Source organism: Sturnira hondurensis, unplaced genomic scaffold, assembly GCF_014824575.4.
Source record: "Sturnira hondurensis isolate 20B ecotype Veracruz unplaced genomic scaffold, ASM1482457v3 Scaffold0021354, whole genome shotgun sequence".
NCBI lineage: Eukaryota > Metazoa > Chordata > Mammalia > Chiroptera > Phyllostomidae > Sturnira > Sturnira hondurensis.
The window spans coordinates 7,456,386-7,471,747 of record NW_028093985.1 but is presented as its reverse complement, the minus strand read 5'-3'; the positions used below and the strand labels follow the sequence as shown (position 1 = coordinate 7,471,747).

General features: G+C 39.1%; 1 protein-coding gene across 1 annotated transcript in view; it reads right to left on the bottom strand.

The window, feature by feature from the left end:
- The window catches only part of MSH3 (mutS homolog 3), a 143,865-nt gene that overhangs the window by 122,899 nt on the left and 5,604 nt on the right, over positions 1-15,362 (bottom strand). Inside the window, exons 4-8 of the mRNA XM_037032459.1 lie at positions 12,115-12,330; positions 10,403-10,519; positions 9,997-10,114; positions 8,039-8,184; positions 4,279-4,445 (exon numbers count right to left, since the gene is read on the bottom strand). Of these exons, the coding sequence (XP_036888354.1) occupies positions 4,279-4,445; positions 8,039-8,184; positions 9,997-10,114; positions 10,403-10,519; positions 12,115-12,330 (764 nt within the window). The remainder of the gene's footprint in view (positions 1-4,278; positions 4,446-8,038; positions 8,185-9,996; positions 10,115-10,402; positions 10,520-12,114; positions 12,331-15,362) is intronic.

Below are 15,362 nucleotides of genomic sequence, written 5' to 3'. Positions count from 1 at the left end.
AAAATTTACTGCTAGCTATCTAAATTAATGACGTAAACCTGAGGAAGAATAAAATACCTTAATTCAGAAGGTGAGCTATTATGAAAAAAAATGGAAAGTGACCCATCTTCAGGCCATTTCTCAGCCTCATATTCATTGTTTGTATTTCTCTAAAACTCTGGTTTAGATTTACTGTTTCACTACAGCAATGGTCCCACTTAGGCTGAATTTATCTCAAACACACACACAGAATCAAAATGACAAGAAGACAACAGTGACGTATGTTGCCCCTACAACATGTTCCAACACGTTTCCCCAACGTAAGTCACTGCCCCCACCTTCAAAACGCTGCCGCGTCCATGAGCACGTTATTACTACACCCTGTCGGTTTCTGTTAAATTAACCCACATTTTATCAACTTGATTCCTTTTACACCATACAAATTTATGAAATCACAGATTTGATTCACTATTTACATTTTTAGTACACCTTAAGTAACTATTTACCTATGAAAGTAAAAAATGTTTATTTGTGAACTCCTTAGAATTCTATCAGGTAAGTAGAACAGGTAAGTAAACTCAGGTGTGACTGAGCTCCACCTGTATGACCCCCTTACGAACCGCCCCTACTCCAGGGCCGTTCCTCTCTCAAACTAGAACTCTGGATGTGATGTATGCCCTTCTGTGGGCTCCCTGAATTCACTTGGTGTTGGTATTTCTTCAAGTGATTTTGATTTTTAACTTTAAAACTTATTTTTTTAATAAGCCAGAAAGGAGAAATTTCATAAGGTAGTATGACTTAATCAACATGAAAGCATTCTGAAAGTACTTATTAAACTTTAATGAATTCCAAAACTACTTATTAAATTCCAAAACTACTTATTAGTTTCAAGGTTTTTACTTATAAAAATATTTCAACAGTAGTAAAGGATATTTCAAAAGAGAAAACTAGAATTACCTGTACTATCACCTTAACGGTCTTTTTAAAGGGGCCTTTGCCAGCATGGGTGGGGGCTGGGTAAGTTGTTCTGTAATGTTTCTCTATAAATAGTCTCAAGACAGACAGAAAGGGTAACAGTCAGGATAATAACATTGATTTCCTAAGATTTAAACTGAAATCTTATAAACATATTTAAGTAAATGAAGATAATTAACCTAAGAAAAATTGGTAGCTTATCATCATTTAGAAATAAAACATTTATCTTAGTGCAATCTTTGAACAATAATCATTCTAAATTACCATATGACACAAAGTAAATCAGTCTAAACTTTGAGAAATAAAAATGAGAGCTTTCAGTAGCCTTTAACCTGTAATTCACAGAATATACAAAATCCTTTGGAGACCTCTTGTGGTCGAAGTGAAGAACACCAAAGAAACCAAATACGTACTTTAAAATGTGTGCTCTGTAATTCCAAGCCATTCTATAATTCTTCCAAGCCATTCTTCTATGATTCCAAGCCATTCCTTTTTCCACACAGCTTTATTATTTCTTCAGTATTAGTAAGCTATCAACCAATAACTGATAAAAAGTGCTATTTTTACATACAAGTTTACAGTAAAAGAGAAGATTTTAAGACTGAGACCTAAGAATCTATCACTATTTAAAATGGACCAGAAAATACCAACAGAAACAAATTTTCTCCTCAAAAATTCAATGCTATATTGTTTACTGATAGTAAAAATGGAACACAACTTTGGCCAGGGCTGTTTTTCATACTTACTAATTAAAAACAACCCTATCCCAGTTGCTGATTTTCTTTTCTTTTCTTTTTTTTAAGATTTTATTTATTTATCTTTAGAGGGGAAGGGAAGGAGAGAGGGAGAGAAATATCAATGTATGGTTGCCTCTGCCAAGGACACACAATGTATTGTGTGTCCCCTGCCAGGAAAAGAAATCCCCAAGAGCCAAAACAATATGAGAACCAGCTATAGATGAGAGAAGACACCATAAAGGCTATACACAGAGAGAACAGAAGGTCCAACATACTTGATTTCTTCGGATAAGAATTTCAGAAGAGAACTGGAGGAGGGGAGGAAGAGAAGAGGGAGGGGGAGAAGAAAAAGAATAGCTTCCACTATCGAGAGCTTTCTACACTATATTAATTTACTTAATCTTCACACAGTCCTATAATGTCAGCACTCTTATTTCCCTATTTTAAAGAAAAGGAAATCAAAGGACAACACAGTTGAGTAATTCAGCCAAAATCACAAAGGGGAAGAGCCAACCCTCCAACCCAAAGCCCACGTGACAGAAGCCACCTACTGGACCACTTGACTCTGGAATCTCCACTACTCCATCTGTCCATAAATAGAGATTAGTTTTAGACACTCCACAGAAATGGGACTCTTGACTTCACTTAGTCTGATATGCAAACAAAATAAAAATTGCATGTGGTCACTAAAGACAGGAAAAATTACACTCTCTCAATGATAATCAGAGAAACACAAATTAAAACAAGACAAAGGCAAAGGCAGCCATAGAATTTGGAAAACCTACACAGGGAATCCAAACTATCTTTGGTAGGCCAAATGGCCTTTACATCTCATTTAATGAGTAAACATTTAGGAATACCACCAGGCAATGCTGTCTGCCAACCAAATAATTCAGTTTTGGCAATGTCTTTGTGGAATGCATAGATATTTTATTAAATTTTAACTTTATTCTTTATAAAAATAAGTAGAAACAAGAAATGAAAGTGCTGATTCAATTGATCAACTTTAGTCTCAATTACAGTTGACCCTTGAACAACTCGGGTTTGAACTGCACAGGTTCCCTTATACGTAATTTTTTTCAATAAAGACAGTCAGCCTCCATATTTGTAGGTTTCACATTCACAGAGTCGATCAATCGAGGATCAAAAAGAGTATTTTTGATCCAAGGCTGAAATCTAAGGCTGAGGAGGGCTGACTGTACACATTATTCTGTACTATTTTATTTAAGGGCTTGAGCATGTATAGTTTTTGGCTAATACATGGGGTCCTGGAACTAACCACTTGCAGAAACAAAAACTTAACCGACTTGTTAAGTTTTGGGGGAGTCAAAAGTAATACACAGATTTCTCAATGGCACAGCAGGGTTGGGGGCATCAGTGCCCCCAGCCCCCGAGTTGTTTTTCATGAGTACCCACTGAGATATTGGCAGATAAAACGATGTTCTCTAGGATTTGCTTCAAATAAATAATCCAAGGAAGAAGTAGGGGTATGGATGAAGTGGGATTGGCTGAATTGAGAAATGTCGAAGCGGCTAGTTTGATTCATGGAGGTTCACTACAGTATTCTGTGTAATTCTGTATACGCTTGAGCTTTTCCATAATAAAGCAAAACATATATGGGAATTTTTAAGGAAAAAAATTAACAGGACAGAAAACTGATTCCAAACATAAATCCAAGTTCACAAACAAAAGGTGATATACATACATGGAAATAATACACTAAAATATTTAAACAGTAATTATCTGTGAGCTACAGTATTTGACTTTTTAGTTTTTCCTTTTTTTAACTCCCAACTTCTCCTAAACACAAATTAGTGTTATAATCAGAAAAACATATTATAAAAGCATCTTTGAAAGACATTCTAGTTCAATAAAAAAGGCACATTCTTAACTCTAAGAACAAAGAAACCTATGGAACTTTACCTAATCAATTAACCAGATTTTCTAACTGACTTGTCAACTGACTAACTGAAAATCTGTATGGGCTCTCCTGCGTAGTCCCAAGTCCAAATTCCTCAACCTATGAAGTCCCCTGCACTGGAGCCCCAGCACGCGCCAGGCTCTTCTCCCACCACACTCCTCCAGGTGGCAGTATAGAGTCTTCCCAAGCGGGCACCTTCACAAGGGTCACTGAACATGCTACCTTTTGTGAGTCTAGTTAGGTAGGTACACACCTGCCTCTCCTGTTGGATTATAAATTCTGCCAGGCATAGGCCACACCGCATCTTCTTCCTCTGCATGCCACAGTGCCTAGCACGCTGCCTTTTAAATAAGAGGTGTGGCCTTAGAGTTAATAAATAAAACTCATGGACAGAGCCACAAATTGATCATGTATTTTCAGTTATACAAGCTTTCTGAGAAATGAACTCTAAATTGTCTCCAGAAACTGAAGATTAATGACCAAATAATATCTTTAACCCCCTTTAACAATCAGTTTCTAAAGTCCTACTGATATTACAGGTAGTTCTGTTTTTCTTTTTTGGACATTTCTACTACTACTGTTGAAATATCTTTAGAAGTAAAAAACTTTCAGCAGCTTCAAGCCCGAGTTTCAGACTCTGCGTTACCCTCCGGCCGTCCACCGTACCTGAGAGCGGTGGCGCGGTGGATGAGCGCCTCCGTGCGCTCTGACAGGCGTGCGGGAAGCAGCAGCTCCGCCGGCTGCAGGCCCAGTACCCGCGTTTCCAGCTCCGAGCGAGAAGCAGAGTCCTGGAAACTGTCAAACACGACCTCACCTGTGGCAGGCTGTACTCCCTGAAAACAATGAAATGGAATGTCACAGAAAACGTATGTTCCCAATTATAACTACGACACAGCATAAATAAGTGCGGGAATACCAAAGATGACACACTTTCTAGTACGTACTCCATTTCTAAAGTTTGAAATCGGTCTGTTTCCCAAGACTCTTAATGAGAAGTCAGATTCACCAATATTCCAACTATGCTACATGGGACTGCACAGCGGTGCCGAGTCCAAGTATTCCTGATCTAACGAACCTGACGGAGTCACTGTGACAAGTCACCAACCCTCAGTTTCCTCCTCTCTAACTGGGACTAAACCAGCCTACCTCCCTCTTACGGTTACTAAAAGGTTCAAGTCAGAAAACATAAATGCTCTGTAAACTATAAAGCATTGTACAAACATCAGTTGTCATCACTAAAAGTAAAGAAGTGATATGTTCCTAGTGACCTGGTCAAAATAGTAGTAGTAAATTACTATTAAATTATATAAAATTAATAAATAAAAAGTGTAACATTTGGCCCTGGATTATGTGGCTCAGTGGGCTGAACGTCATCCTGCAAACCAAAAGGTTGCTGGTTCAATTCCCAGTAAGGGTACATGCTTGGGTTATGGGACAGGTCCCCAGTTGGGGGCATTTGAGAGGCAACCAATTGATATTTCTCTTGCATATCAATAGTTTCTCTTCCTCTCTTTCTCCCTCCCTTCCCCTCTCTAAAAATAAATAAATAAAGTCTTTTTGTAAAGTATAACTTCTGCAAAAAAATCAAATATAACCAACTCTGAATGAGCCCCAGGTAGATTACCTATCCAGGGAATAACCATGATAACTAATACCCCCTAACACCCCAAGCCAATAAAAGCAAAGATAAACTGGAAACGACCATGGTTTAAAAGAGGTGAAAAAAGTTAAGCAATTTACCCAAGGTCACAGGGCAATAAAGTAGCAGAGCCAAGAGTCATGGAGTCTGACCCCAAGGCCACACTCTTGTCCACTACGAACACTTAAGAAATGCAGGGAGCTAGTTACATACTGTATTAGCTCACAGGAAAAAATATAACCAGTCCCTACACTCACATGTGGCTGGAGGGAAGTCAACTGATACAGCCTCTTCTGAAAACAGCCTGGCATTTTCTAGGGAAGTTGAAAACATCCACACTCCATCACTCAGCAATTCCTGCCCCAGGTATGTACTCTTGAGAAACTCAGACACATATACAAAGAGAGTTTATGGCAGCGTTCTTTGTACCAAGACTGGAAAGAACCCACATGTACATCAACAGAATGATGAATAAACTGTAAAACATACAATGAAATTTTTCCAGCAACCTAGCTGGAAAATCTGCTACCGTAACACATGTAAATAAATCTTGTATCCCACTAGTACTTTGTAAACAAAAGCAGCAAACCCCTCCCCAAATATACTCCATATGTTGACATCTGTTGATGGTTTAAGGTGGTAACACTAAAATTAAAAGCAAGGAAATCACGGCCACACAGATCTGGACCACAGCTGCCTCTGGAGCCAGGGGCCCTCCTGTAGGCAGGCTTGTACTTCTGGACCCGGGTGCTTACCTCACGGTAAACTGCGATTATGCATTGTCTCATGCATTTTTTCTCTTGAACATTTTATCATTTTTTTAAATTCTTCATTTTTGGTTCAAGCAACCTCCTAAATTCTAGCCCAAAGGCCTTCCTCCGGTGCCCAGGTGGCTGGACTAAAGTTCATCAGTATACATACCCAAGTTTATCTCCCAACCGACCAGCCAAACATTTACAAAAGCCATTTATAGAAGTTCAAGTCACAAGTGTATCAGGCAAACATACCTTTGCTTTTTTAAATCAGAGAGAAATGGTTTCTATTGTAACACCTGCAACGTCTGTTACTGTGTGCATGCCCCTGAGAAACCCAAAGTCAGCCTGTGTACAACTGCACAGCCTGGACTGAAAACATGAGGCCCGATCGCAGAGGCACGGACACAGTGAAGCCTTTGACTTCAGACTGTCAATAACCCAGAGAAAATGCCTAGATGGTGACTGGGGCACATGTGACACTCATGACGAGAACAAATCCAGCAATGAGAGTACTGAGAGTAAAGGCAAGAGAGTTCCACAGCAGAGTTCCACATTGAGCTGGAGAAGTCGGGGCAAATTCTGAGTGCCTTGTCCAATAAAGAGTCGGATGCAGGAGCCTGGAACTCAGAAGACAGGTGCAGCCTGGGCCCAGAGCTCTGGACATCACTGACCCAAATGGGGTTGTTGGGGTCAAGACCAGGTCCCAAGAAAACACCTGAGACGCAAACTACCATTTCTCACTTTTCTCCCATCCAAGTTCATACACTAGGGTTAGCTTTGGCAGTGGGCCAGAGGGTATTTCTAAAAGCACTAAGTTATATATTATCAATTCTGTTCTTCAGTGTCAGGTAAATAAAAAATAGCACATTACCAATGCTAATTCCTAAAAGCAAATAACTTTACTATTGGTGAATAAATCCAACTGCCCGTGGCTAGAAAAAAGTGCTTCTTAAAGGATAAAAAATCATTTAGAGCCACCAAACAGTATTGTTAACTGCCTCACAAAAGGCTTAATAGTTAAGGAAACATCAAGTTAGCAGAATTATGCAGCCAGAAAAAAGTATGAAAAGGTCCTTTGAAGACATTTCGGTTGTAGGAATTTTTGTTGATATTGCAGCAAATTTCAAAGAAAAAAAAAACAAAGAAAATTAGTTACTACTTGGGCAAGGAGTCCTACTTTTGCATGACCTTCCACAGATCGAAGGGGTCTAACAGTCCTGCGGGCCCTGCAAAGTCCACGGCTTTGAGCTGAGTCCGGTTGGTCTGTCAACAGGCAAACTCACAAACTGCCTGAGGACAAGATCGACAGAACTGTGATTCACAAATCCCATTTGTCTGGAAGACTAATTGTAAATATTCTTAATGCTAATTAAATATGAAGTCTTTTATTGCCCAACTATCATTTTCCCTTCCTTCTGTTCTTCCCTTCAAATCTATATACAGCAATCCCATAATCGTTTGTGTTTAATTTCAAACCTCTAGAGCAGGGGCATCAAACCCATTCTCACTGGGGCCACATCAGCCTTGTGGTTGCCTTCCAAGGGCCAAAATAATTTTAGGACTGTGTAAATATAACTGTTCCTTAACTGTTAAGGAGCTGAAATTACATTCAGCCCTTTGAAGGCAACCGCGAGGCTGATGTGGCCCCTGGTGAGAAGGAGTCTGACCCCCCTGCCCTAGAGGCAATCTGTAAAACCCTTTGCTCTCCATGCGCGTGCTGGTTTGGTGTTTTATTCTGCCGTCTGTGTGTTGTTCTCGTCCACACCCCTCACTGTGTCTGTCTTCAACCCTAAACTCCTAGAGCATCCGACAGAAACTACCTAGACCTCTCACGGCACGGAGTGCCAAGTAGCCAAATGAGAAAACTGTAACTAGTGAGTTAACATATAAAACTATGAGAAAAACTTTTTTTTTAAGTATAATTACTTGAGGGCACACTTCATCAGATATCCTCATTATAAACCATACATGACTGCTCACTTCAAGATACCATGAACATCTATCATTTATTCTTCACCTACCAAGTACTTACCACGATTCCAATGAAAATGTTCCCCTTTTTTTGGTCCTTAGCATTTTCCTTATTTTCACAGATGCACAGAAGATAGCTGGTAGAAGTATCCGTCATTATCTCATCAATATTTATAGCATTATCCAGCTCAACTAAAGGATTCACATGTAATAATTATTAAAGAAAAATACATGCTATATTCCCATTAATATTAACTGTTTTTTCCTTTAAATTATGAGTTCATGTTTCTAGGCATTTTTACTTGTAAAAATCTTAAGGGAATAGACGGGATAGTGCTGGAAAAAATAAAATAAAAAATAAACTTAAAAAAATCTTCCATACAGCATTCATTTTGCTGATTTACTCCCATCACAGCTCTAGGCCCTCTGTTCCCTAAGACATACGGGTCATGAGGACAGACAACTATTATCTTCTGACTTCCAAAGGGCCCGGGAGAGTCCCTCAGACCCTGTGGAAGCCCAAATGTGAACCCTCTACTTCAGACTGGAATCCTTAACAGTTCCCTAATGCTTAATCCTGTAAGTCAAAGAATGAACACACCAAAATAGTACAAATTACTTTCCTCCTTTAAAGTGCCTATTAGCTCTCAGAAATAGCATGACGTTTTTTTAAAGGCAGGAGAAAACAGAAACACACACTCACGTGTATGCATGTGTGTGTTGAGTCCATTAATTAAATTCTCAGGGATAAATACCAGTTTTAGAGGAGGTCAGTTTGGGAACATCCAATTTGGATGGAACCAGCTGATAAAAGCTACAGTAGTAGCAAAAGAGAAGCAGGCAGAGGTACCGTTTTAGGAGCAGGCTTCCATTAAGAGGCTCAAGTTCAGGAAAAGCAAACAATAAAATTACCAAAGTGTTACAGACTGATCAGCTTACAGTAACACAGAGCTGTTAACTATTTAGTGATAGCCATTCCCTATTCATAATATTAATAGAAAAAACAGTCTTCCTAATTTGGGTAGGAGCTAAGCAGATCTCTAAACAAACAGATTTGTAATAAACTGAAACAGAAATATTACTTTCACACAGTATCATTAAGACCTTCCTCATAGTTCTCTTCTTTAGGGTTTTTATTGTTTATGCTTTTCCTCCCTTTCCCCACCCCCACCAGCCCCACCCTTTCCCCACCCCCAGCCCGTCCCCATATTGTCTGTGTCCATGGGCTGCGCATAAATGTTCTTTGGTCGATCCCTTCTCCATCTCTCATCCCAACCTCCACTCTCTTTTCTTTTATTCTGAGACACCTGACTCCACCCCATAGCACAGACTTTAAAATGCATCCTTATATCATTTTATACAAAATCATCTAGTTTTTAAAAATTAAAATAGTTTTATGACTGTTATGAAAATCATTGTGCTTCAAGTAACTCATCGAATTTATGATTGACCATAAATTTGGGAGCGATTATTCTGCAAACTAAGGATTCTTACAAAGTGAGACAGGTGCACCTATCATCTGTTTTCAAAAATAATATAATTTTTACAAAGCTAACAATTAATGAAGACGGCCTACGTTTTATAAGTAATTTACTGTGTGTTGACTTTTTAGTTTTCTTTCCTCCTTTTGAAGTCAGTAACCTACTTTTTAGGTCTTGCCTCAGGAAGATGTGGAGGAGCTTGTACGCCTCAGCTCCTCACCACTGCCCACCCACAGGGGTCTCGGAAGGATGGGATTTCAAATCAGTTGCTAACCTGCCATTATCTTTTGTCAAGCTGTCCTTTTTCTTGCTCTTAAAGTATGATAAACTCTCCTTTTACTATGGCATTTAGGGAAAAAAATGCTTGTTTCTTGCCATTCCCAACCCACAGCCCTCAGGAGCACAGTAATCGAAGATCGAAGTAACCATATCACCCCATTTCATCAAAAACATACCCAAAGAACAGTTTTTAAAAAAATGCTACTTAAAACAAAGATTTCTGAAATTTAAGAAGAAATTTCCTATTCAAAAAGGATATCTTCTCCAATAAGGGTAGATTTTGTATACAGAGCAGTCAATTTCCGGGAAAAGAGTGAACTTTTGTTGTCCCCGATGGCCTTTAATGCTGCTGTTTCAGTTTGCTTCACAACTCCCACCTTCGACAAAAACAAGAAATATTAAGTATCAAATAGGATTTAAAAAACTGTTTTAAAAACATGTTTGGAGATGTTAAAAGGTCAATTCTGAAACACCACAGCTTTTAAAAATTTTACCTCAATGTCTATTATGTTAAAACTCATGAAGATATAATGCTAGTAATTATGCCACAATTTCATTTCCCCAAAATGCCAAACTTCAAAACCAATCGGAGCCTACCACCTTACAAAATGTGTTTTCGCTCTGGGTCAGATCCCCTAATCCCACAGGCTGAAGCCGAGGCTGACCTTATATCCCTTTGCCACAAGGCGGCGCACGTGAACAAACAGTCTGTGGGTAGGTATGCTCGCCGTCATAAAGTTGTGATCTAAATGGCAATAAATATTGAGCTCCCGGGCTGCAATCTAAAAAAACAGAAAAGAGAATAGTAACAAATTTCTATTTCAAGATCCCTTGTGTGGTATTTGTTCGCTCTGTTAAAAGCTCATCGAGGTACACACGTAGTATTTGTGCCCTTCTCTGCCCACGTGGCATTTCAATAAAAAGTTCCCAAGTCATTCCCTGTGTAGAAGCTTCCAGGTTAAGCTAGTATTTTTGGCAGTTCCCATGGCCTAATCTCAGGGTCAACATCTGTATCTACAGATGACTTGGAAGAATATGACGGGTCTTCTTCTATGTCCTTAGCTCTATCAAAACTTTGATGTGCTAAGCTTTCCCTGTAATGCATTAGAATAAAAACTGTAATGGAATAAGAATTTAATACCATAGCACATGGAAATAATTCAAAATTAGGAGATATTAGGGTATGGAGACATAAATTATAAACTACTTGAACAGAGGGTGTCTGAGGAAGTGAGGAGAGAACCCCCTGGTCTGGTTAGCTAATTAATGACACACGCATGACAGAAATGCAGAAGCGGGCAGCACCACCTGCCTCCCTGCTCTTCCAGACAGCACCACGGCCTGGGGACTGCCCACTACAGCCACAGAACTCTCACTCCCACATTCTCACTCCCCTAACCCACCCGTTTCTGAACTGTCTGAGTTCATCGCTGCAGGACAGGGCAGGAAAACACCAGCCTCTACTGTAGTTAAGGCTAGATCTGCTGTTTGATCTAGAGAGAAGGGGCGAAAACAGCATTTCTTTTTACCCCTTCAGTTACAGGATGCCAACCACATATTTGTTCCTGTCTACAGGAAACATGCTGACTCTGTTTCAAAGTCTAACAGCATTATGCAGAACACAGCACAATGCCATCGGAACTTGCCTGCCACAGCAGCACTAGAAAACTGGAAGAGAAAAAGGCGGCCAAGTCTCCACTGCCCATCTGTACAGCAGCAGAAGTGCCTCCTCGTCATTCTCTGAGGGCGGACAACCCAACCAGGCCTAAAACTATGGAACCATCCAAATCGCCCCACAGAGCATTTCCCTAAGCTCGCCCTGAAATGCCCAAATTCACCTCTCACCTTCTTAACTTGGGCTATATCGAATATACAAAATAAAATGCAAACCCAGTGTAGATGAATATAGCAAGATGACTAACATACAGACACCTGAATGACTTCCATCATCGGTGGGTGTCTGGCAGAGTTAATGGGCTCTTCCACTGTCTGCGGAAATTCATAAATTAAGGGTAAACAGAGGAATTACACTTCAAAAACTTTTTCTTGCTTGAGCCTTCATTAGGAAACAGATATATGATTACAGTACACTCATTGACTGATTCATCCAATCAACTTCTGATGGATAAAAGGTACCAAGCTACCACCGTGGAGAACAAGCACCAACGTGCCAGTAGGAAGCCCTCACTTCCTTCCCGACAAGTCTAGCTCTCACCAAGTTTGTGTTTATTTTTAGTTTTTACTGTAAACTAGCATTTTTAAAGGGTAATTGATAATATTCACTTCTTCAAAAGGTCAGAAAACAAAACGAAAATACTGAAAAATATTTAAGGCCTGACAAGAAAAACACGAAAACAGGTTTGAAAAAACAACTTACCTCTGCATCTTCCCCAAAGAATCTATACTTGTACCCACATTCCACGCACAGAACTGCATCTTTCTGCTGCTCCTTCAGTTCCATGTACTGCAATTCTAACGGCGTGTAGATGCTCTTGGTCCTTTTGTTAGACGGTTTCGAATCCGGAATTTTCTGTAAGTTTTCGTAACTCCCATGTGATGATCCAAAAGGACGGAGATCAGAGAGTGTCTTGTCCTGACAACCAAGAGATTTTTATAGTCGAAAAAGGACTAACCTTAACATTAGTTCCCAGAGACAGAGAATGCAAATTTGACACAAAGCTAACAATTGGTGAATCTGAGGCGGACAAGGCAAAATTTTTGTAGGTTTAAAGTATTTTCAAAAAGAAAGACAAAAATAAATGAGACAAACTAAACGACTGTATAATTATGAAAGCAAATTTTAAAAGTCTAAACATTTTAATGTTTTGTGCACTTCTTTTTACATTTAATTTCATTAAACCTATTGTAATTAACCTGTTTCCTTTCATTGTTCATTTCGGGTGTGCCAGGCACAGTCAGCAGGCACGAACCTGTCTCTCGCTGGCTGTGAGGCAGAATCACTTTCACACGCACGAGGACAGCTAAAGCGGCAGTGTTTTGTATCTCCAAGCATGGTCTAAGAGATAGTATCCATATTTGGCCACATAGAATGCGCTCCAGCGTGTGATGCACACCATGGTTTTTACCCAAATTTTCAAGAAGAAAAATCTTTCATTTTAATTCTTTGATTCAATTATTTATTCATTTATATCTGGAGACTTGTTTTTGCATTATAAAGAAATTTCAGCATTTATTTTTTAACATACAGATATCATTATTGTTTCCTAGAGTTGTACTTCTAACACATAAGCATAAATAAAAGAATTCATAAAAAACATTTATATAGATACAGAATTAGTACTACCCATGTATAATGTGCATCCTTATTTTTCCCTAAAAAATTGGGACAAAAGAGTGTGCATTATACACAGCAAAATACAGTATTCCATAACTACTCTAAGAAAAACCACAATTTAGAAGTTTTGGAAAAGTAGAGATGTCATTTATAGATTTTTTTTTACTAAATTTATGGAAGGGACAGTAATTTAGAGATTTTAGTCCTTCTCCACATTTTTAGTAAAATTGAGGTCCACCCTGGCTGGTGGGGCTCAGTGGATTGAGCGCTGGCCTGTGGACCAGAGTCACCAGTTTAGTTTCCGGCCAAGCAAGGCACATGCCTGGGGTGCAGGCCGGGTCCCCAGATGGGGGCGTGTGAGAGGCAACCGATCAATGTTTCTCACACTCCTTTCCCCTCTTCCTAAAAATAAATAAATAAAACATTTAAAAAATAAATAAAATGATGGAGGGGCTGAGTCACCTGGGTGATTTGATGTTCTGCAAAAAAACTCTGAATGGGACATGATGCATGAGCAGGCACACTGTTGTGGTGAAGCTGCCAATTACCAGGTGGCCGTAGCTATAGCCTACTAAATCATCTGAATACAATCCCTGGGGGAATGTTCAAGCTTCACACAAAATCTGATGTAGATCTGCTCTACTCACTCAGTCATTTTGAATGGGATGGCCACACAGTACCCATGCTCACTCAACTGTGTCTACTGCCCCCACTAACTAGTACAGTGAAGTCATCAGTGTTCATGTATGCATATTCTAGTTCATTGTCCTAGGCTGCCAGGTTGTACAATCCAATCTTGTTATAGTAAAAATGGTTTGACTTTTCCCGGGTAGATCACATGTACTTTGATATGGGTTTGGTTTGCATAGGTTATTTATGTGTCAAAATTTATAACACACTAATAATAACACACTTAATACTTACACATTTAATTGCATGTAAATTTTACCTACAAATAATTTTAAATGAATAATAAAATTTGGCTAATACATAAATAAATAAATAAATAAAAGAGGTCCATGTGTAATTTAATGCCTTATAGTTGATTCATTTACTAGTATATTTCATGGAATAAAAATAAAATAAAGAACTTCTGGAAAGCATACACCACATGGTTACATTTTCAACATTAGTATTCCTGCTATCCTTACTTCCCTGTATGAAAACCATAATTCCAATTCACAGCTTAGAGCAAAGTCCTTCCTTTTAACTTATTTACACAAAAGGTAAAATGAGACAAATTTGTAGAATAAATCCAACTTCTAATTAATTGTCACTGTGTCACTGCCAGCCCATAAAAAAATTTACCAGCTACCTCTGGAATTAAAAATATAGCCCCCAAAACTAGGGACCAACAGGGGAAGAAAAGAGAGAAAGAGAAATGTCCTCTACAGCCCAGAGAGGGGAACTCCAATCCAAGAGAAAACCCAGAAAACATGTACCTTACATTTGCTGAATGTTTTAGAAACTCAGCTTGGCTGGGACAGCAGGTATAGATGCAATTTATCTGAAAGTGTAGCCCAGCAAACTCCTAAAGAAGTGCAGTAACAAGACAGGTATGGAGAGGTGTGGCAAGAGAAAAACGGGTCAATATATCACACTGGACAAAATATTTCCTGTTAATACTGATGTAGATTTTCTTCTTCATTTCCATGACTTTTATGTAAATTCCAGAAATACTACATATGGAAAAATTTAATACTTCAACAAATGTTTCCAGGGAGGGGGCGGGCGGGAGTCCTTACTATACAGTCCTTATTCACATTTGGAATGGGAGTAGGCACCGAGGAAAAAGTTTATGCATATATGCAAGTTCAGTCTGAATACTCGAGTATTAAGCAACATTTTTCTTACCACTTGGGGGAAAATACTTCTTAGACATATGGTACTCTTTCACATTCCCACGACTGCATTCTGCACTCAATTTAACTTTGTCTTGACAACTCAGGGTAATCAGATTAATAAACGGAAATTTTAGGACTTATCGAGACTTTCGGGGTTGTTGAATCCACACTAATGGTCCAAGGCCACTGGGCATTTAAGCTTATTCGGTAGCTTTTTGCCATTTGTCTGTGCCCTTCCACACCATCGAATACTCAGCTATCACTTGTAATAACATCCATCTGCTACTTCTAAGTGTTCCTTCTACCTGGTTACTTCTAATTTTCTATGAATCAGAAATGCCAGGAAAATAAAAATAAAAATGAAATGAAATGAACTGTAAAAGCTCCCTTAACTAATTCAGATGATCAGCCAGGTGAGGAAACCATGCCCCAAGTGGACCCACAGAAACTAATGGCACTTCAGAACCTACTATTCTTGGTAGTTGG